The sequence below is a fragment of the Atractosteus spatula genome, chromosome 7, assembly GCF_055471065.1.
Source record: "Atractosteus spatula isolate fAtrSpa1 chromosome 7, fAtrSpa1.hap1, whole genome shotgun sequence".
NCBI classification, from domain to species: domain Eukaryota; kingdom Metazoa; phylum Chordata; class Actinopteri; order Semionotiformes; family Lepisosteidae; genus Atractosteus; species Atractosteus spatula.
Window position 1 is genome coordinate 7,933,352 of NC_142712.1, and position 22,194 is coordinate 7,955,545.

Sequence of the window (22,194 nt, forward strand, 5' to 3'; positions counted from 1 at the left end):
TGCGAGTTGAGACGTGAAAGATTTACAATTGGGTAATCCATGTCAGGTGGTTATATCACAGATAAATGGCGAATTTAAATGAAAAAAGGGCTCGTCTCTCACTGTACAAAAGCAGTATGAACCTTGGCTGGGCAGCTGTGCCTCAATCCAAATCAGTAATTAAAACTAGACTGCAGCCTCGCGTGACAAGTTAAATGTGCATTTATCGTACAGTATCCTCTGTTAGGAATAGATGGCTCTAAAAGAAATGTGCTAACTTTCTCAGTGCATCTGTGTTATAAGCCGATTTTCTTTGGGGGAAAAAAAAGAAAATAGGCTACCACATGCAATATTATATTTTATCTGTTCAGCACCCTTTCCCTTTTTAATTACTCTTATTTTGTACTACTTTTAAAAGTCATATTGAAACAGTGTATTGTTGCCTTCAGGAGAAATAATATATTTTGTTTTTGCAGCTCAGGACTGCTAAATCCTTCAGTTGGTTGATGTAGCACACAATTTTATTTACTTTTACAGATATTTTAAACCAGGTGTAGAACTCTTAAAGTGATTTATGTACAGTGTAACAGTTTGCGTTGCTGTCTCTGCTTAATGTTTTAATTTTATCCATGTGGATTGCTATGCTCTTAACAAGACGTATTTCTGCCATATCAACCTTATTTTTTGCATTGTAGCGATTCATCCAGTACTTGGCTTCAAGGAACACATTATTCAACCTGAGCAATTTTTTGGACAAAAGTGGCTTGCAAGGTGAGTGAATCCAAGCTAAGCCTGTTCAGAATCATTATTAAAATGTAAAACGTCCGTCCTAGAGTTATTTTACACTTTTTGCTCAGAAACAAAATGAGGCTTCTCAGCTGGGGGTCTTGTTGCCTGAAAATATTCATGTGAAAGGTAGCAAAAGCACACGGTGTTACGCTCTCAGCTTTTTCACTGACAAATGTAAACCTTCTGTTTGAAACGTGACAGATTCCAATTCTGCCGAAGAAATAAGGGAGGGAGGAGAAGAGGGAATAGTAGCAGACTTCCATCCATCACTTGGTGTGCAAGAAGGCTGAAGCCTGGTGTCATTCTTGTGAGAGATGATAGTAGAGATGAAGCTCCCTGTGTGTGATGCCTTGTCACTGAAGACCCTAAGGCAGCTGTCAGAGGGGAGGGCTATAGGAAGATGGCAGGATCTTCTCAGCCCAATTCCCTCAGTGCATCTGCTTTCCAATCTTATATGGCTTTCTGCACAGTGATCGCTTGACTTTTCAAACAAGTACCTTTGCTGAGGTCCTTTAGGGAAGCTCCTTTTCAGTGTAGCTAACTACTGTTTTTGGCGAGCATTTAAGGTGATTGTATAAACAGTCATTGGTGTAAACCCTCCTGTCCCTTTCGTAGAAAATGCTGGCAGGAGGGGAGCCTCCCTGTTAGGAAATGACAGCAATTTATAGCTGCGTGACGGCAGAGTTGCAGTCAGGAAGCATCTCCAGCCGCTGCGCTGTGGAGCTGTCAGTTTCTGATGCCGGAGTTCTCCAAGGACTTGTCAGGAGTCTTCATTGGGTTTTGCTGTGTTTGCTGCTGGTAAATGCTGCTGACTGGAAGAAAAGGAATTAGAAAATGTAAAACATCCCACTGTTTTTATGGCGCCCTCGAAACCTTTGCCAGTTTTTGAATATTTTCAGTTTCTTCACTTGCACATGGTCACCAGTTGTGATGAAAGTTCCCCTGCACACGTTTTTCTAATGAAGGTCTGCTTTTCATATCTTGGCAGTGCTTAAGTTACACATCAGCCTTTTATTTAATCTTGCGATCTGCCTAGAACAGATTAGACCAAGCTCTGCTTATCCAGCACATTTTACACAAACCTTAAATTTTATTGTACCATTAATGACCATTTGCAACTTCACATTTAAGTTGGTTATTTAAAACCTTTGAGGTGACCATGGCTGATTAAGATCTTTTTAGCTTTATATTACATTGGCTGCATGTCTGCTTTGCAGATATTTGTGGAGTAGTCCTGATTAGGTCAGCAAGCTCTTTCACATGGCATTCTTTCTCCTCATAGGTCCTGCTCAGACATTCACAGCATGTCTAGACTGTGAGGAGGAAGCCAACCACAACTTGGGACTCTTTTATGTGGCTCTCTTTAATTTCTAGCAGGAAAGAGTCCCTTTTTGTTTTGAAAGACTCCCTGAGACGTGTTGAGAAAGGATTCATTTTCCAATTGCAGCATTTCCCCTCACTGAAAATCTTTAGACTGTTAAGTGTTAGTGAGTACGGTAGGCTTGGGTTGTGGCTAACCCTTATCTGTAGCAGAACCCAGAAGTTCGAAGCTGCTTTTTGGCCCGTTTCCTGGACTCGTTGAGTATGGGGCTGTGCTGTTCAACAAATAAAGTTTGGCTTCTTGTGGGCATCGTGGGAGTTTACGTAAATAGAAGAGAACTGTAGCAGATGTGAATGAAACAGTAAGGGGAATCGGAGATCAGTGTGATACAGTATGTTGTATGAGCTGTAGTTCCACAGAGCAGCTTGGCAATGCATGGTAGAAACTGGAAAAAATATACTTTGGACACCCATTCCATGTTTGGTACCCTGACATTTCTGGTTACTCTGCTGCTTTAATGGCGACAGGCCATGCATTCTGTATCCAGAGGCATAGTGTGTATATAGTGGTAACGGAGACTTCTAGTTTCATACTATTTCCCAATTATTACCTGAATTTTGAGAAGCACAGCTCTTCACATGCTTTTGCAAACCCTTGTCCATAACTTCTGCCCAGAACATTATAGGAAACGGATCATTGGGATAGAAACAGACTTAGTCGTTTTACAGACGTGGAACAAAGCTTTATTTTGAAAGCTTTTAAAAAGAAATCTGTATATTACCCTTGCGCATTTTGAATTCCTTCCCCTGCGGTGGTGTAAAAGATCTGTTGTAGTTCTAACTTTTTTTCACCTCTTTTTTTTTTTTAAAGGGTATGACATGTCAACTTTTATAAGGCGGTATAGCCGCTACCTGAATGAAAAGGCAGTTTCCTACAGACAAGTTGCTTTTGACTTCACAAAAGTTAAAAGAGGGTAAGATATTTTTTCCTGTAGTGCTTATAAAGAGACTCTAATTGATATTTCTTTAGTTTCTTTTTTTTTACAATACTAGTATTTAAATTGTAGTGTAATTTTGTTTGCTCTCCGAGGTTTAAGATGCCACTGAATAAAAATGAAAAGATGTAAGACCTTGTTAGAGGTTACAGATTTTTATGTCTCCTCCCAAAACTTAAAATATTGATGTTAGCAGTGGTAAATATTTAATTGAAAATCATTTTCACTTTTAACAGATGTGGTTCTTAAAAAGCCAATGAGTTAACTTCTATTTTGGAACGGGGGTTTATTTGTAAAGTATTACACCAAATGGCATTTTAACATACTGATCTTCCAGAAAAAGCAGTCTGTTACTGCTCATCAGTTTCTTCTTGCTGGCCTGTAGTCTTACAGGTGCTGTTTTCTGTTGATAGTAATTTTCAATCGGAATTTTAAGCAAGTACTAAATTTATATTTGTTTCTGTTTTTTTTTTTCTGCAGTGCTGATGGAGTGATGAGAACTATGAACACAGAAAAGCTTTTGAAAACCATACCCATAATCCAAAATCAAATGGATGCACTCCTTGATTTCAATGTGAGTTCTCATTAAGTACGGTCTTTTTTTTGGCAAGATGACAGAGTTCACTACCTTCTCTTAGCATAATTCAATTAATAGCATTAATTCACAGCACAGTGTGTATTATATTCACATTGAAATGTATTTAAGTGTATAGGTTTAATGTTGTCCCTAGACATTAGAACCCACAAATTAATGCACTGTACTCACTAGCACAGATCACGTAAAAGTAGCAGAATTATGTTATTCACCTCTTTTTATGTGGCTTTTCTTACAACAATCACTGGTGATTAGTGATCACGTTTTGAAAGATATGCCCCTCTGCGATCTAAGTAACTTTGATATGCCTGGGTGTGTATTTGGATGCTTTCTGTGAAGTTTAACACTTGGGGGACGTGTCTGTGGTAATGGAATAGCTTATAGTGCTGCTAAGATCAATGTGGGTTTTCCACAGGTCAATGCCAATGAACTAACAAATGGAGTCATCAACGCAGCTTTCATGCTTCTGTTCAAAGATGCAATCAGACTGTTTGCAGCTTACAATGAAGGAATTATCAACCTGCTTGGTAAGCGATTTGAGTTGACCCATAGAAGTTGGTGTTCATTTCCTGGAACCGAACATAATGTGCTTCCATCCCAGCAGTCTCCCTCCCCGCTTGAATGTGAGCTTTTTCGTTTTCCCTCGGAATCACTTTTCTCTTTGTGAAGTTGGTTTAAAAAACAATTTATGTTTTTTTCAATTGGAGCAGTTTTGCCCAACAGCTCCCCAGCTCTGATGCTCAAGGCCTCAGGGTCTCAAGGTTTAAATGACCTTGCTTTCATTACTAAACTAGGCCAGTTTATCCTTTTCCGGGTGGTCATTTAAGGAGACCTGCCAGAAAAAAAAAAGATTATATACTTCAAGCACTGGGGTTGATTAGGTCTGGTACTGACCCATTGTATTATAAGTTTCTGTAGTTGGCGAATAAAATCTAACTGAAAACAGCAGTGAAATTCTAAATCGTGGTACTATACACACTAAATAGACGTATATATCTGGAAGTAAAATGTTGTTGAATAAGTACTCTTTCTATTAATCCAATTTGGGTAACTGTATCCTTGTTTCTCCTGATCTGCTTTATTTGTGATTCAGGCTATTGTTCTGTTGCTGTGCAGGAGAGACTGATCAGAGGACACCGATGTTGGCAGTTGCCTTTAATCATTGTTTCAACATTTGTTTATTGCCTGTGCACATAAACCTTTGCTCCTTAGGCTGGTGTTCTGAGATAATAGCAGGCCTCTGTAGTTACCAATGGCACTGTATCCACACTTCATTTTGACATGGCACCCCCTTATCAGAAAGGTTGCTGTTGTTTATGTTCGCAGATAGGTACAGAGTACTGAGAAGCAGTTTTCCTTCTTGGAAATGTCATCATTCACATTCCACCATTGCAATTCAGATTTCCCAAGAAGGACATTTTGAGGGAGGGGGCTGCAGTCTGAATCTAATTGTAGTAGTATCTATTTTCACATCAACATAAGAATTTATTTCTACATTTAGATGAATTTGTTGCCATCTTTGTGGTAGTGCATTTTTCCCCTCTGTGATACCACTGTTCTCATTTTTCTGCATATTTTTTTGGAAATACGGTAAATGGGACTGTTGGTCGTTTTCTGACACATGCTTGAAGAGTGAAGGTAAAGAAAGACAGTCCTTGTCAATTTTCAAGGTCAGGTATACTGTACAAGCTCTGTCAATGGGAATTTGTTTTCCTGCCAATGGCTGGGCATCCCACAGAGTATATAACAAAGCTGTAGGTGAACACACTTGGTATTCTCACTTCCCTGCCTTATGCCCTTTTGTGGTTGTTAGTCTTTGAAATGTAAAGATTATTAGAATTCAGGAGCTTCCTAACTGTGACTGCTCAAATAGTTCAGTTAAACCAATCTCTTGCGTAGCAGATGAAAACTGCAATCTCAGAGATCGTTTGGAGGGCTACAGGGAGAAGAACAAATGGGATGGAAATATTGGGTGGTTGCCAGTAATATTTTGTGCAACTTAACTCCGTTTCCTGTTTATGAGAGGCAGACATCTGTTTAATCTATGAGAATGAGAGCATGCTTGTGTGAAGCTGACATGTTGGTGTGACTCCTTGTCTGCTTGCAGCATGACTATTACTGAGGGGGTACAAACTCTTCCAGAGAAAAGGTCGATTTGAAGATTTTTGGATTATGCAGCAAACACAAAAATGGCTAAATTACACTTCATACCAGTGACTGGTTTGCAGTCACTATCAAATGTTTATTTTAATGTCACAATCTAATTTGAAATGTCAAATGTGTACTTTGTTCCACAAATATATTTTCTTCAAACTCTGACTCCTTTTAGTAAGGTGATAAGTCTTGTTAATGAAAAGACATGTAGTTTAATATTGCTCCCCCCACCACTACATGAGAGTTTTTTGAAAACCTCAGTAGCTCCCAGTACAGGTGGACTTAGTAAATGAAGCCTTTGGTGCTGACAGAGACAATAACATTGGTTGTATAGAACATGGAATGAATACATTAGAATGTAAACCACCTAGCACTTTGTATTTTGTCTGTTTTAAAGTAGCACCTAATAACATGTATGATAGCACACAAACACATTTCAGAAGTGTTCTTATTCCCATTCCTGTTTCAAATTACAGAGAAGTACTTTGACATGAAAAAAAACCAGTGCAAGGAGGGGCTCGACATCTACAAGAAATTCCTCACTCGAATGACCAGGATCTCGGAATTCCTCAAAGTCGCCGAAGTAAGATGTAATGGGGTTTTGCCTATTTGGGAGTTAAAATTCAAGCGCAGTTTGTCAAGACTCTAAATGGTTCCACTTTTATTTCAACAGCAAGTTGGGATTGACAGGGGAGACATACCAGACCTGTCTCAGGTAAGAAGGCAGTGCTGCTTTCTAGCACAGGATAGCCTGAAAATCTCTGCTCTTCTAGCTTGACTTCTTTTTAGTTTGAAGCTAATCAGTATCACCTATCCTTGTGTATAGTTGAGCTCACTTGCCGAACTTTCCAATCTTGATAATGCTATCTGGCACTAACTCTTGCATAAACTTTCTTCAGATTAGGCACTGCCAAGTGCATGAATGCTTCCAGTGCATGTAGCTGATAGGGAAATCTTTTACCTCTTTTTCTTGACTTGAAATACAGCAAATAAAGGTGATAACTGGGGTCACTGTGGTATTTGTTTGGCCATCTGTATTGGGCACTAAATTAAAGGAACATCACAACCTAGGAATATAGAAAAGTATGGGTTCAGGTGCGCCCAAATACCAGGCCCCCTTCAAAAGGCCAGAGGGCTGGACGTGCTCTTTGTGTTCACCACAGCATCAGCAGGCTGAGAGGGTAACCGCTCATCTTCTTATGTAGGCAAACGTGTGTTACAGTGCAGTGGTATAGCTTCCTGTAATGCCCATATTCATGTTGGTGACATATGACTCAAGCTGGGAGTTTTTCTGGGTGCTCAGATGAGCTCGTAAAAGTACTCAGCAATATCTGCTGAGACACATGGCTGATACTTGAGGGACTTTCAGTAAGGGTTGTAAAGGTTTATCCATGTGATAACGACTACTTTTACATGTTGCAGTTTTGTAAGAGGAAACAGTTTTTTTTTTAGCTAGCAAGCAATTAGTATGTAATGATGCTTATTTCAGTAGCAGCGTTGAGTTAATATGTTCACTTGAATAATATACAAAACTGACTGAATGCTAATATTTTCTATATCTTACCATTACCACCTTTATATTCTGTATCTTCCCTATCTTTCCATTTTCAGTTTACAGTATGTGTAAGTATCTGCATCTCACTCTTTTTATATGTATATGTTTTGCGATTGCTTGATTGGTATTTAAATTTAAAATACTGCATGTTTTTATTAATTTAGTTTATTATTTTTTGCTGACAACTGAAGAATTGTACCAATTGTCCTAGGCCCCCAGCAGTCTCCTTGATGCTTTAGAGCAACACTTGGCTTCCTTAGAGGGGAAGAAAGTCAAAGATTCAACAGCAGCAAGCAGGCAAGTTTTACTTTGTTCTGTTACAACTATGTTCTGCCTTCAGATGTGGCTTGTTTTTTTCCAAAGAGATGGATATTGTTCAGAGGTCAAGCCTTTTTTGCTTGAATTGCGAGTTAAAAATGGAAAAACTCCCAAGGCTCATGCTGTAAAGGTACCTGGGCAAAACATTTTCCTTCTGATAACCGGCTGTTTTCAGTCTGAGATTTGTATTTCTTTTTTTTTTCTGAGAAATGCTAAATAAAAAAATAAATTCTGATATTTGCACCAAGCAAGAGTGTACAGAATCAGAATCAACTTTAATCGCCATGAACATTTCATTTACAAGGAATTGACTCTGGTGTACTTGGTGCTGCAGAAACATTCTACAGATAGCATGCACAAACAAGACAATAGTCAAAAGTAAAAAGACAGCCCTGGGATAGAAACTGGTCAGGTACCAGGCGGTACTGGTTGTAATAGACCAGTAGCGTCTTCCTAAGGGACGTTTATGAAACAGGTGGGTGAGAAGGGTCAGTAGCACTCTTTCTAGCCTGCTTCTTTAGTCTGGAGCTGCACCAATGGATGGCAGATGACAAACCAGTGACCCTCTCAGCAGAGCAAAGAACACACTGCAGTGGGCAGATTTGCCAAACCAAACAGTTAAAGAGGCGGTCATAATGCTCTCAATAATGGCTCTGTAAAACTGCATTCAAATTGGTTGTGAGACACCAAAGTGTTTTAGCAGGCGCACGAAGCACATTTTCTGCTGTGCTTCCTTTGTGATACTGGTCATGTTCATGTCCTGTTTAAGGGTATTAGAGATTATAATTCCCCAGAATTTAAAGGACTCCACCTCATTCACAGCCACACCATTGCCTATCAAGAAATCAGAACTCAACCACGAATTCCACCATTTTCAGGGTATTAAGCCCTAGGTGGTTGTTAGCACACCATAATACCAACCAACTTGCCTCCCTCCTGTACATGGTCTCATCATCATTAGGGTGATGTCATCCGCAAACTTAATTTGCTTGACGGAAGAGTCGCTGGAGGTGCAGTTGTCGGTGTGCAACAATAGGTGTAGAAAGGGATGAACGAATATTTGCCTTTCAGAAAAGCAGCTTTTGAGAATGTATAGAACATTTCTCTTATCTGATCAGACTGCCTGAGCTACTGGCAATAAAAGGTGCATTGAAGCGCTGTCAAAACACTAAATTCATAACCTTTCACATTTTCTCGATTTTCTTGACGTTTTTTTGTGTACCTAAGTGAATTGTCCTGCTAGCAGTTATCGTGCCATTTTCAAATCTTTAGTGTTTTTGTGCAGAAGGCATTTTTCTACATTTATTTCATAACTTTGCCAATTCTTTTGAACACTTAAAGCGAAAGGGGAAACCTGACGAAAATCTGGAAAATGGTCAAATTCTATTAAATCATTTGGGATTCTGACAAGGTACTCAATATTATATTCATAGGTGTACAGGGAACTTTTAAGTGCTGCCTATTACTTTTGTAGTAGACAGCATATGGTTTGTTTTAAAAGCAGTGGCTATAGAGGAGTTTTTTTAAACTTTATTTTCCCTAAGGCAATAATATACAATTCAAAAAATCCGTCTGTCAGTGCTACTCCCCCACATGTTTCTACCTAAAGGTCGCAGAGATAGTCATGCAGCAACAATGAGTGCCTAAGCTTCACATTCTACCATGAGCCCCTCAAAGCCAGGTATTTTTGAAGAACTATAGAAGAGTCTGGCGCAAATGATTTTTCCCTGAATATCAAAAGTCCTGTTTTCCCCGTGTTGAAAACGTGATCAAGCTTATATAAGTTCAGAAACGCCAGCGAGGCACTTTGTGCGCGGCACGCGCTATTGTTGTGTGTTGAACTCCTGTGTCTTCCTTCCTGGCGTTCCCAGGGCCAGCACTCTCTCAAATGCTGTCTCATCACTTGCAAACACTGGCATATCTTTCACCAAAGTGGACGAAAGGGAAAAACAAGCAGCTCTGGAGGAAGAGCAGGCTCGCTTAAAAGCATTGAAGGTACTTTTTTTTCCTTTAATTTATGCTCTGGATTGGCTTTCAGAATGTCTAGTTAGCTTTTTTTTTCTTATTTATTCAGCCACAGGATGTGCGATTTCCAGCTCGGCTTCCTTTCTGATAATTTATTTTGTGAAAGGAACTGAGTTTTGAGTCTTATCAAATGCATATTTTTCGTAACTGGGCTGTCTGTAATTGGATCCAAATAAACTGCTGTACTTGAGTACATTAACCCTCAGCACCGGCAGCCTGTGCCACCTGTGTGTCCTGATAAAACTGGATCTCAGAATCTAAGGGTGTTTTTTCCAGTTCTTCCTTAATTTTCATTCCCATGTAAGGATTTGGGATAATCAGTCTTTCACAGGCATGTTCAGGAATAAGTGTGGTTCCATCAGATAAATTATAAGTCAGAGTTTAAGTGATCTGTACTGAGTTTGTTGATAAATTCTCTGAAATGCTGAAGGAAATGGTCTGGGTGTGGAATGTTATCATTTCAATGACGCCACCGACTGCCAACCACATAAAAAACAAAAAGCCCATTGCTTTTAAGATGCAGTTTTTCCGTTCCACGGTCCTGTAACAGAATTTACATTCATCTCTGATTGCATGCAATGTAGGGCGACATTGAGAGTTCTGGCTGGAAGTTAATTTTTAGCCACTTCTACCTAGGAGCAGCGGCTCAAGGAGCTGTCCAAGAAGCCTCCGTCCTCTGCTACCACCGCCGCGTCGCCAGTCTCCACCACCGGGGGGAGCATCAGCACAGCGCCCGCCATTGACCTCTTCTCCACACCTAGCTCCACGAACAGGTCTGCACTGTAGACAAGGGGTTCCAGCACCCCTAGGGGGGTGGTATTACTGCATAAGGGAAAAAAACGAAGTTGCACAGTGTATGAGACTCTTTAATTTTCAACGTAGTTTTCATCTGGTATTCTGTATAATCTGCATCAATGAGGTTGGATTCTATGAAACTATTCCTTTTCCACAGAAATCTCATAACGTCTGCAAATCAGCTGACAACTAAGGTAAAAATTAGCCGAAATTATCGATAGTGGCAGCTGTTACATTTGTGTAACTACGGAGAAAAAAATGCATCAGCTGCAGTGGTTTATGCAGAAGCTTTGATATACTTAACATCTGTGCTTCCACGAGTCTGGTGCTGGCAGCAATGAAGGTATCGATTGCCTGTGAAATTCAGCTCCGAACCATTCTTGTACACTAGTATTTAAAATTTTGCCACGTTTATCTTCTGTGTTTAAATATTTGTGTTTTAACCTTTGTGTGACCATGGGCTGTGAAGAAAAAAAAATATTTCTTGATGTTTACGTTTTGGCCTGAGAGCGGAAATCAGCTGCTCTGATTTGTCTCCTCAGCACATCAAAGGTGCCGAATGACTTGCTCGACTTGCAACCAACATTTCAACCATCAATGCATCCCATCTCCACTGCACTGCCTACAGCTAACACATGGGGAGGTACGTAGCTTGGACAGAGGGTAATTGTGTGAAAGATCTGGCTGATTAGTTGTACATGCAATTCTTTAAGAAAGACATGGGGCCCTAAATTCAAGCACTTGTTTTCTTAAGCTCCTAAGTGTTTTAAGTATAGGGCCCATGGTTCTCATTTACATGATAGCCACAGATTGGATTCTGTCCATATCTCTTAGTAGGCCCTGAAACAAGTAACAAAGAACTGTATTTAATAATGCAAATGTCTTTAAACTCAATCAAGTGCTATGTAGGCACATCTCTGCTCTATGCATTCACACATGTCACAGGCAGTGAAAATGAGAGTTTCTAGCTGAAAAATATCTTTGGCAAGTGAATCTGAACATTGATTTTAATTGCATGACAGTTAAAATATTTAAAATTGTGGCAGGGACGCTCTGCTTTGTGTTGAGTTATAGAATCACAGTACTGCTCTTTTTAGGAAATTTGGATTAGGAAAATCCACCTAATAATTATTTGGTTTTGTTCCAAAACTGTTCTCAGATATGTTCTGGTTATCACTAGGTAAATCCTAGATTCCCTATTTATAGAGTAGTCATATTGATAAATAAGAGATGGTGTAGCAGCCTGTCCACTAGTCAGTCTCTCAAGGCTTTCTAGTTTATGTTTTCTGCTAGAGATAGGGAAGGGGGGGTTAAATAAACATTTTTATCACTGGTGCCTGCAGTGCCTAGCATTATATACTGTAGGTAGACCTTGTGGAAGTCGCTTGGCAAATACTGATGATAACAGTTTGATCCAGGTGAATAATATCACAGGCTTCTAGAATACTATTCCTATTGTGTGTAGTATCCTCTGGTTTTTGTTTTTTAGCTGAGCTCGCAGTCATATAGTTGGGTCTATTTTATTTAATAGAATTATTGTAATAATAATAAATTGCTTTTGGAAAGTTTCATGTAGTCAAAGACAAGTAAGTATAAGATAGATGTTGACCTTCTAGTGTCGTTGTACTTAATTTTTTTGAGTGGACCTGCTTTAGTGAATGACACAGGAAATGGTGTTCTTTTGTGGAGATGATATACCAGAGAACTTCTCATCTCCTAAAGGAGCACACCTGTCTTAATTTTATGCAGTGTTGAAGTTATGAGTACTTTACATCTTGGAGATCTTCTTAAAATGTTATGAATTCCTTGCATTCATCCTAAACAACATAAAAAACAATATAATACAGAACTGAAAATCATCACTTTTTGTTTTCATTATTGTAAATTCCTAAGCACTGGTTCCTGGGAGACAGCCTCTGTAAGTGAGCAACTTGTGAGAAAACAGAAGCAGTTTTGAATTTGCTCCTAATTTCAAAAACATTTCTCTCCCTTCTGTTTTGGAGGCCAGTGTTAAACAATTCCAATTCCAATAAGTGAATCACTACTGTTTAGTCTGTTACAGAGCTGTGCACACAATTATAGGTCTTGTAAAGGGGACTAGAAACGTGAATGCTAAAGTGAATTTCATTTGGTAAAATTCCAGCTCCTTAAAAGGTAAGTCTCTTTAAAAGCATTGGATGAATACTCTTCAAAAGAAATATTGGGGAGTACAAAGTTTTTTTTCTCTACATTATTTTTAATAGATTTAAGCAAGTCCTTACTTTGCTCTTCAGAAATTATGTAAAGAAAATTTTCTCCATCTGAAAAATTGTAAAAAGATGGGTAAAAAAATCTCTTGAACATAACCTTCAAAAGAAGCCTGGTTTGCACATGATAGTAGTGCATATGCTTTTATTTCTCTTCCCATTTTCAGTTGTGTAATTTCCTGCATAGCAGCCACATAGTGTTGAAACTGCAAAAACTTTCAAATATCAAAAACACAGGTTTCTTCATTTTCAGGTTTATTTAATTGAAATTGGTTTCAGTATATGAACAACAATCCAGATTTATCTTTAAAAGCCCCTAATACAGTTACTGTTTTTCTTGTATCTGTTCTCTCTGCATGCCTGTTTTAAGCACACATCGTGAGTTCTTTCAGTGTTCTTTTGTCTTTCTTGTCACCTCTCCTCTTCTAACATTTGCCTGTTTTCTTTTTTTCTTTCCTTTGCCTGCCTAGATCCTTTTACTTCTACTGAAGCTGTTGATGACTCCATTCCAAACTTAAACCCTTTCCTTACAAAACCTGTTGTCGATGCTGTCCATCTACCTGTTGTGTCTTCAGACGCTGTTAGTTTTTCTTCTAGGACACCCAGTCATGAAATGTTTGGTGGTAAAATACCTTTTTTTGTTCTCTTACTCTTCGTTCTGGTGATACTTTTTTTTCCTCTTACTCTTTGTTCTCCTGTGGTGTCTGTTCTTTTCTTGTTCGGCAGTTCCACACTACGGAATACTGTCAGTAGTTTTTCCTGCCTATGTAAAGTGTGTTTGCTGCATTGCGCTTATTGTTGGATCATTCAACCTGTTGTTTTGTGGAGGGGTTTTACCATGTTTAAAAAAAGTCAGATTCTCATTTTCAAAGCTTCAAGCTCCATTTAGAATTATTTTTTACGATATTAGCATAAAAGGGATATCTTCCTTGTGGTTGCCCTGTGCAGAAGTACAATTCATTTAGTTTCCTTAAGAAAAATAAAGAAATGGAGAAAAAATGTCAAGCATTCTACTTATGAGTCTGAAGGTCTTTGGTTTGTTGATCCATTTACAGAAATCCCACTGTGATGGCAGTGCTTTTTTGGTTTTCTGGTATCTTGCTTGGCAACAAAGTGGTGGGAAATACATTCTAAAGCCCTCCGCTCTTTAGCTCATAGACAGCAGTCCTCAATTTTCTAAAGCTGCCAGTGGGGGTGGAGCTGTTTCGGTTTTATTCTGTGGGGACTGAGGAGATGTGGTCTGGGCTTGTTGGGTTGAATGGGCGTTTTAAGAACCTCTTCAGGACGTGAACAGTATGAGGTGGGGTAATGAGTACTTATGCCTTTCAAATGCTGGATTTCAGAATGAGACAGGAAGAAATCATAAACTGTGTATTTCATTACATTTTTATTTAAATTATTTTTAAATTATGTATTCTAATAATTCAACAAATTTGACAAATACTCTTGTCACTGTCTCCAGCTGTTGGAAGTCTTAATAAAGATACTCTTACTGCTTTTTTAATATGCTGTCTGTCAGTATGCATAGAACTGTGTTCTAATTTATTTTTTAGACATTTTTGTAAACTTTTTTTTTCCTCTAGGTTTAGCAATTAAGTGGAAGTAGACCATGTTTGTTCCTGAATATTAATATTTCTGATTCTCTAGATCGTTTCAATCCATTTATTGACTCAAGCTCTTCAGTTGCAACCAATTATGAACACACATTTCGGATAGAGCAGTTTATCTCAGGTACTTTAATTGTGAACCATTGCACCTATGTTTTCTGCTAACTGAAAACATAGGCATCTGAACCTTTGCCAGGTTCACTTGTGGAGACTACAAAATGTAGTAGCTCTCCTTTTCCCCTAGGTGCTCTGTAGTACATACTAACATTGTACTGTAGTTACCTGTTTGTGTTTCGTACTTTTATTATGTTGTTCTATCTTTGTTGATGTGAAAACCTACATTCGTTTTGCTGTCGATTTCTGAGCTTTTATGTTTTGCTCTTTGCATCATTCTCTAAACCTGTTTTTTTTTTCTTGCTGCTCTTTTCATGCCTAAATTGTGCCTGTCAGATTCCTTCTGTGGTCCATCTTACCCTAACGCTCCCCTCTTCCACACTGAGCCCTCCACAGTAGCGGGTCTATTTGGAGGTAGGTAGCTGTCGTTGTTTCTCCTCTTTTGTTCAGTCCCTCCGACCCAAATCTATCATCTCCTTGTCGGTAAAGACAACACACTTTCCTGCAAGATGTTTTTGTGCGGCACATTTTTAAAAACTGGCTACTATTGAAGCTGGATTTGTAGATTGAAGTTTTGTAGAAGCAAGGTGTACCTTACGAAGTAGGCTAGCCTTATTGGGGAAGAAAAGCTTTGAACATACTTAATGGTTCAGGTAATTAATGTTGGCTTCTTTGAGTACTGCCATGACTTGCAGGCATCGATAATCTGCTGATAGTAAAATTGTGAAAAGCTGTTGCAATCTGTAATCCCCCAAGTAATCTACAGATAATTTGTAACCCATGTATGTGATAATTGTTGAATATGATTAATGGGAGGAAAAGTAGTGTTCCCATCTGCACATAAATATTTGTTACTCTTTCATTTAACAGTGTTCAAAAGTTTTTAAATTACTTTATTCACAACCAAGACTGTAAAAATATTGTTTATGGGGAATTGTATATTAAATTCTCACTGGCACATCCTTTCTCACTGTTGACAGTGTTTACCTCACTGCTCAGGACAGTTCTTAAGAGATTTACATTTTTTTGTTGTCAGAAATACATTTTCAGATGGAAGTGCTTTAAATATGCACCATCTTTACAATAAGACATGTGGAAGGAGTGCATATTTTCTCCCTGGTATTGGGAAGTGTTTCTGAACGTACTCTTAACAGTCTGTTGGATTAAAGTCTAATATTGACATTTGTGACAGCCTGTCTTGGATATGTAAGAACTAAATATACTAGTTAGTAAATTGGATTTCTAGATTTAGTGTAGTGTACTTCGGCCTCTTTTGAATGTACTGTAACATTTGATGTGTGTGTGGTGGTATTACATGCTACACTTCTTGTTAAATTACTACGGAGTGTCCTGAGAAGTTGAATCAGCAGAAGGGAAACGTGCAAACATGCAAAAGGAAGAAATTGTTTAAAGTAAAAAAAAATAGGGTTAGTTGTTTGGAATGTTTAAGTAAATAAACTGCTGTGATTTTTAAATAGCTGGACCTCTAGGGAACAGTACAAATGAACCTTGACATGCTTTATTAAACCTTCTGTCTGTAGCTGATTAGGACCAAATAGGACCAAATAAGTACAGAGCTAAACTAACTTGACATGGGGCAGGACTGCACAGTTGTGCAATTTTATTAACTAGTGCTTATAGGTGGACATTGTTAATGTATCTTTTTCAATGGAGATGCTTTTAATGCTTTTAGTTTTTTAGACATTATGTGGAATTATATGGAACATATGTAATGTTTGTAGAGTTCTTCTTCTTTGGTAGAAGAGAAGCTTGTTTTTCAGAAAGTATTAAGGACAATAATTACTACTAGTGAAAAGAATAAGTTATGAATAACACTCCCAACTCCAAGTGACTTTTATAGGTTAATTAATATCCTGATTTTACAGTATAGTTGTGGAGTTTAGTATTTCTTTATTCTTCATTCATATTTGGGATTGTCAGATCTGTCATGTACTCAATAAAATGTAGAAATGTCTTTCCATACATTGGATGACTCTTTAACCTGTCAGGAACCCTTCTTAGTTTGTCCCAGTTCCTCCAGTTTTTATTGTCTGAGATGCTGGTGGTTTAGAAATTCTGTGCTTTCTGCTTGTATTTGCAATATATTTGAACTAACACATTTCATCAACGTGAAACAATTGCAGCGAAACTGCCTTTTGGATATGCAAATGTACCTTATTTACAAAAGGTCAAGGGTTGTGCTTTTGATTTCAGCATTAAAAAGCTGTTTCCCTGATACAGTACTTCGAACATTAGCAGCTGTTAGACTGACCTGACATTTTCTGTCATCCTGTTTTGAAGGGTTCACTGCATCTCCAGCTTCTCAACCACAGACCTCAAGAGGCCTTAACGTTGACTTTGACTCTGTGTTTGGCAATAAATCATCTTCTGCTAATAACCTGGATTCTGCTGGTAAGTCTTTGTGTTGATGCTGATGTATATCTTCATGGAAAAATCATGGTGTATCACCCTTTGCTCACAAGTATTTTTTATTTGAACTGTGAGGAGAGGTAAATCTATTGGATGTTAAAATGTTCTTTGGAAAAGAAAAATGAAACAAATCAGTTTGGTGATTTTAGTGTAGTTATACAGTACATTGAGTGAACAAAGGGTATACTTTGGTAGTAGAGCTGAGAATTTGTGATCTGCATGATTGTATTTTTGATGTGTGCAAAGAAACAGCATTTTTGAGATGACTCCTGTGTGTGACCAACCTCACTGTTTCAGAATGCTTTCACGATCATCTAAACTCTTTCAAGTCCTACTAGAATGAATGTTGGTGGTAAAACTGTAATGTAAATGGAAAACCCGCATTCATTTTTTGCTATCAGTTTTGAATTGGAACTATTCAAGGGCTTGGTTGTTTTAAGGGGTAAACATCTTTTTGTGTACAGTCATTTCAGATTCCTATTGAGTAATATCAATCCACATCTTTTTGGACATAAAGCTAATGAGACTGATTTTTTTGTGATGTTTATTCCTTTTGCTTTTCCCATCACTAATGTTTCGGAAGCCTGGGTGTTGTGTTCCCAAGTGGCACAACTTCACGTGTGCTGCTCTTTTTTGACATTTCTACCTGGCAGTCTTACCAGTCACACTCTCTTGACCTGTTTTATACTTCAGTGGTGAACTACTGTTAATTTTGATCCTTCTTACTAGTTAGTATTTAATGGTCTTTAACCCATCTGCCTTGAAAGTTCAGTGGATGTTTTTCAATAAATGCTATAATTGCAACTCCATTTAACAGACAACTGTTTGGGAACTGTGATTTAAGTATATCTTTGTGCCTTTTCTCCAGCAGTGTGCTTAGGTGCCATGCTTACATTCCACTGCTTAGAAGAGCACACCTAACCCAAGTCCAAAGAGTTTCTATTTACCATGCTTGAGCTGTGAGAGGAGCATTCAGGGATGCTTCCTTCTTGCACACAGTAACTCTGTGAAATGACCCCAGACAGACTGCAGTATCTGTTTTTCATTCTTTCTGCTGTTTGCCTTTTCAGTTAGACTAGTCGGTTAAATGCCAGCATGGAGTATAAAGTATCTGCAGAGGAATTCAATATATTGCTAACAACAGAAAAGGAAAATTTAGTTCATGAGCACAAACTACTACAAGCAATAATAAAATTGGTACTGTGAACTGTTGACATTAAACTGAAATGGCCATCAGTACAACTTTTTTGTTGCACACTGTAAAAAAAATAAGTTAATTTGGTATAAGATATGATCAACTTCAAATGAGCTTTGTTATATGTTGAATTGTACATTTTGTACTATTATAGTTTAAGTGCCTGTTTTCTGGTGCAAAAATATGAAGTACAGTATAGGATACAGTATGGTGTTCTTGTAAATGTATTAGACGAGAGAAACACTTTAACAAAATAACGAGGAACCGATTAAAGTATAAGTATAAAAGAATAGTTTTTCCTCTGGAAAATCTTGCTTAATTGATTTTTTCCCCTTTTTTCTCCTTTATCTTTTGGTAAACATGTTTTTGGGCCTTGGCTTTGCATGGCATGCATGACGGGGTGAGTTGAGATTTTCAGACTATTCTAGCTGCCAGGGGCAGCTTTGATTTTGGTCGACCTGACTAGCTGCATCTCCACATTAAACTTTTTTTCCTTTTACCCTCTTTTCTTTCCTTTTTCCTTTTTTTTTGCCCCCCTTTCTTTAAGATGATGTTTTAGGTGGTATCCTGAAACCCACAGTGGCCTCCCCCAATCAGGCTTTGCCTCCTACCAAGCAGCAGCCTGGAAAACTGGTGTCTGACGATTTGGATTCCTCCCTCGCCAACCTCGTAGGCAGTACGTGTTGAATTGTCCTGTACCTGCCGTCCTGCATTAGTTGTCTCGACACTTGCTTAAGTACTAGTGCGGACCCTCTCTGGGTGCCGTCGTAATGCAAGACAAAAGGCACAGAATTTCAGTTCTTTGCCTGCACATTCGAACTTGAGGGATTCATTCCATGCAACACACTGTAACGTTTCTAACCTCTGCACAGGGATAAGAACATAAAGGAACGGAATGAGAGAATGGGAACAGGAAAGGAGATTGTTTGGTCCCTATAACCCATTTGGTGGTTAAAAGTTAATGAATCCAAGAATGTCCCATCTGTTTCCTGAAAAAAAAGTGTAAAAACAGAAGCTTGTATATCGTCTTTTGCAATAAAATAACCACAGGTTTGACTCAGTCACTTGGAACAAAAAGCACATTGAAGGTGTGAGTTTACATTTATTATAGTACTGGTATGTTGAAAATCCACAGTCACTCCACAAAAATGTTTCTTCCTGATTCCAGCAAAGGGTTAAAGCTAACACATCTAGCCGTGCAGAGGAATGACATAAAGAGTGCTTTATTTTCCCATGTAAAAGCAGTCTTTTAATAGATAGCTCAGCTTTTCCTTTTTCTTTCATTTAGGAGACATACAGCAGGTGCTGTGTGAACTAGCAAGTGCCTTTTGTATTCACACTCATGCTATTGAATTTCATTAAGTGTAACGTCTAGAGGAATACAGATGCTGTATGCAAGCTCAATGTTAAACCAGAGTTTCAATTTACAAGCCTTTAATTGCGTTTATTCCAGATCTGGGGATTGGAAACGGCACAACGAAAAAGTAAGAGCATGCATTTCCTGTCATACAAACTCTATGTTAATAGTAATGTAATAAAATATAAGTAATATAAGTATTTATATGGAATAGGAATAATTTTTTTTTTTACTTTCCAAGCGACATTCATTGGAGTCAACCAGGAGAGAAAAAATTGACAGGTGGAACCAACTGGCAACCAAAGATTGCCCCTACTACAACATGGAACCCTGCCACGATGGTAAGTGGACTGGTAAAACTCCACTAAGCTTCATGAAACCATGTAATTGAAGACGCTACGTGCAGAAAATGTTATTCACTCTCTCAAAATATTATTATTCTCTTCTGCTATTATTTTTTTAAGAATGAGATGACTTAGTGCCCATGTTAATTTGGAAAATGAGGTGTGATCGTGCTTCTCTCTCTGGTTTTGTTGTTATTAGCCGCCAGATACTCCTAGTGGATAACAGTGTTTGCAAAGATTTACATTTAGACAAGAAGCTAATCTGTTGATACAAACCTCTGAAAATCTCTAGAACAAAACAGAACGCATCTTATTCTGTCAGTGTAAATCAGTGTTTCATTTGGCATGAGGCATTAACATTGAGTAGTACATCAGAAGAATGGATGGGGAATGTAAGGTTGTATTTTTGCAAAACTATTAATTGTAGTTAAAACCAAATCTATTTGCCAGTAATGTTTTGTCATCAGTGCTGTCAAATCTTAAAAAGTAAATACTGAGATTTCAGAACTTCATTTCCAGTATCTACAGTAATCAGCATAACAGTAGTTTTAATGACATGGTACTGTATGTTTACAGATATCACATAGTTAATCCTTAAATTTGAGTTTCTAAAAAACTGGCGTCGGAAATGCAGCTCTTGTAGCAAATGTTGTTCCTCAAAGGGTCCATCTTCTTGTGCCGTTTTATTTATCCTGCTTTCAGTGTTTAAAAAAAGCCATGACCTTGGGGGTCTCCCAACCAGACACATTTTGGTTGGTGCTTGAAATGCTTTGGTGTCGTAAATGTGAACTAAAATTGTTTCATTTTGTACGTTTGAAATGACATCCTCTAACCTGGTGTTTATTGCATCGTGTAATTGTTCTCCTGGGGGGAAACAGAATGGCATGCATTTCCCACAATACGTAAGTGAACAAGTTGACCATTACCTGCTTTAAAGCTGGCATGCATTGTATTAACCACGAAACTTCTACACATCTGTCACGTGCTCTCTAATCAATTTGCTAAAATGACCTTTTTCCTGCTTCAAGAAGGCCTTAATGTAACCTACTGATCTATCAGATAACAGAAATGGCATGAAAGATGTGTCCTGTTTTTTTTAAACTCCTCAAATGACTGAGCCTGCGGTTTGGGGGGCAAGCCTTGACTCTGTCTAGAGATTACAGGATTCCGTTTGTCACTCTTTGATTGGGTGTGTTCTTTTGTGGTGTGTGTGAGAGTGATAAACATTAAAGAGAAGACTTTGTATTTGCATGATACATGCTTTTAAAAATACGCAACCTTTTCTTTAATAAGTAGCCGTGTAAGGGGATACTTTTTTATTTTGTGAGTGCTGTATCAATCTTTAAAAAGACCTGGGCTTCTAACATCTAAGCAGATGTCGATTAAATGCATCTGTTAAACATTTCTGTTCTTTTAAACTATTTTGGTCTATCCCTCTAGTTTGAATGACTGGATTTTGAAAGTCTTACAATTTTTGTTTTGCTTTTTTAATTTAGATTTTAAAAGCAATGCAAATACACTATGATCAATACCATATTAGCATGTAGGAAATCTATAGAAAACTGCCTGGCATAAAATAAATGATCATTATTTTAGTTAGCTAATAGCAATAACCCTAAATAAGGCAGTGTTATTTTTTATCTTTTACTGGTGGTTCCACAGGATCCAGTTGTCACAATTCTTTGACTATCTTAGTAAGCCTTCATGAAACTGGCTGACGGCAGTTTTCACCTCCCAGGTGATTTTGAACGGATTTCAAATATGGCACAACATTGATAACTTAAGAAAAATAGTCTATTCTTTGCTTCTAAACATGTATTCCTTTAGAATCTGCCTTAAAATGTAGAATCTTGCACTGAAGTCAGAGCCCTGACCTTTATAGAGTCAGTTGCCTATTTACAGAGATCGTACAACATTTCACAGTAATGGATCATATTTGCTCCTTGTGATGTTTTTATAATCCTTTACAAGCACTGACCTTAAACTATCATTAATGGCTGAAGGTTTGATACACGGCGCACAGTTACTTTTTTAACTAAAGGAATTAAAAGTGCTTTTACTGGCCATTGGCTAGCTGCTACTGCACCTGGATAAACAGAACTTGGTAGAAAGAGTACTTCATGTTTTCGGATTATCAGGACTACAAAACAAAAGTGCCAAATAATGATAAGGAAGGATGTTTCTTTGGAGAAGTAGTTTTTTATATACCAAATATTCTCTTATGTTATTGTATTTTTGCCACTGCAAAGAAAAAAGGATCCCTGGTGAATAGTAACGTAATGAGTTCAAAGGAAGGGCACTTGAAACTTAAAACAAGTGAGCACTATGCACATATAAATGCAACCATTTGGTGTATGTACATAGCCACTTTTTGTT

At 38.0% G+C, this 22,194-nt stretch overlaps 1 protein-coding gene across 26 annotated transcripts in view; it reads left to right on the forward strand.

The window, feature by feature from the left end:
- The window catches only part of picalma (phosphatidylinositol binding clathrin assembly protein a), a 49,084-nt gene that overhangs the window by 21,095 nt on the left and 5,795 nt on the right, over positions 1–22,194 (forward strand). For 2 of the 26 annotated variants that reach the window (XM_088920495.1, XM_088920498.1), the window contains exons 3-19: positions 675–750; positions 2,960–3,062; positions 3,564–3,657; positions 4,094–4,205; positions 6,309–6,415; positions 6,506–6,547; positions 7,599–7,684; positions 9,577–9,700; positions 10,367–10,503; positions 11,068–11,168; positions 13,242–13,394; positions 14,829–14,906; positions 16,794–16,904; positions 18,698–18,793; positions 19,571–19,601; positions 19,716–19,815; positions 20,697–20,720. In XM_088920495.1, the coding sequence (XP_088776621.1) occupies positions 675–750; positions 2,960–3,062; positions 3,564–3,657; positions 4,094–4,205; positions 6,309–6,415; positions 6,506–6,547; positions 7,599–7,684; positions 9,577–9,700; positions 10,367–10,503; positions 11,068–11,168; positions 13,242–13,394; positions 14,829–14,906; positions 16,794–16,904; positions 18,698–18,793; positions 19,571–19,601; positions 19,716–19,815; positions 20,697–20,720 (1,575 nt within the window). Of the gene's footprint in view, positions 1–674; positions 751–2,959; positions 3,063–3,563; positions 3,658–4,093; positions 4,206–6,308; positions 6,416–6,505; positions 6,548–7,598; positions 7,685–9,576; positions 9,701–10,366; positions 10,504–11,067; positions 11,169–13,241; positions 13,395–14,418; positions 14,503–14,828; positions 14,907–16,793; positions 16,905–18,664; positions 18,794–19,570; positions 19,606–19,715; positions 19,816–20,696; positions 20,721–22,194 lie in introns of those variants that run through there. The other 24 variants (XM_088920496.1, XM_088920499.1, XM_088920497.1 and 21 more) reach the window with 18 other exon arrangements.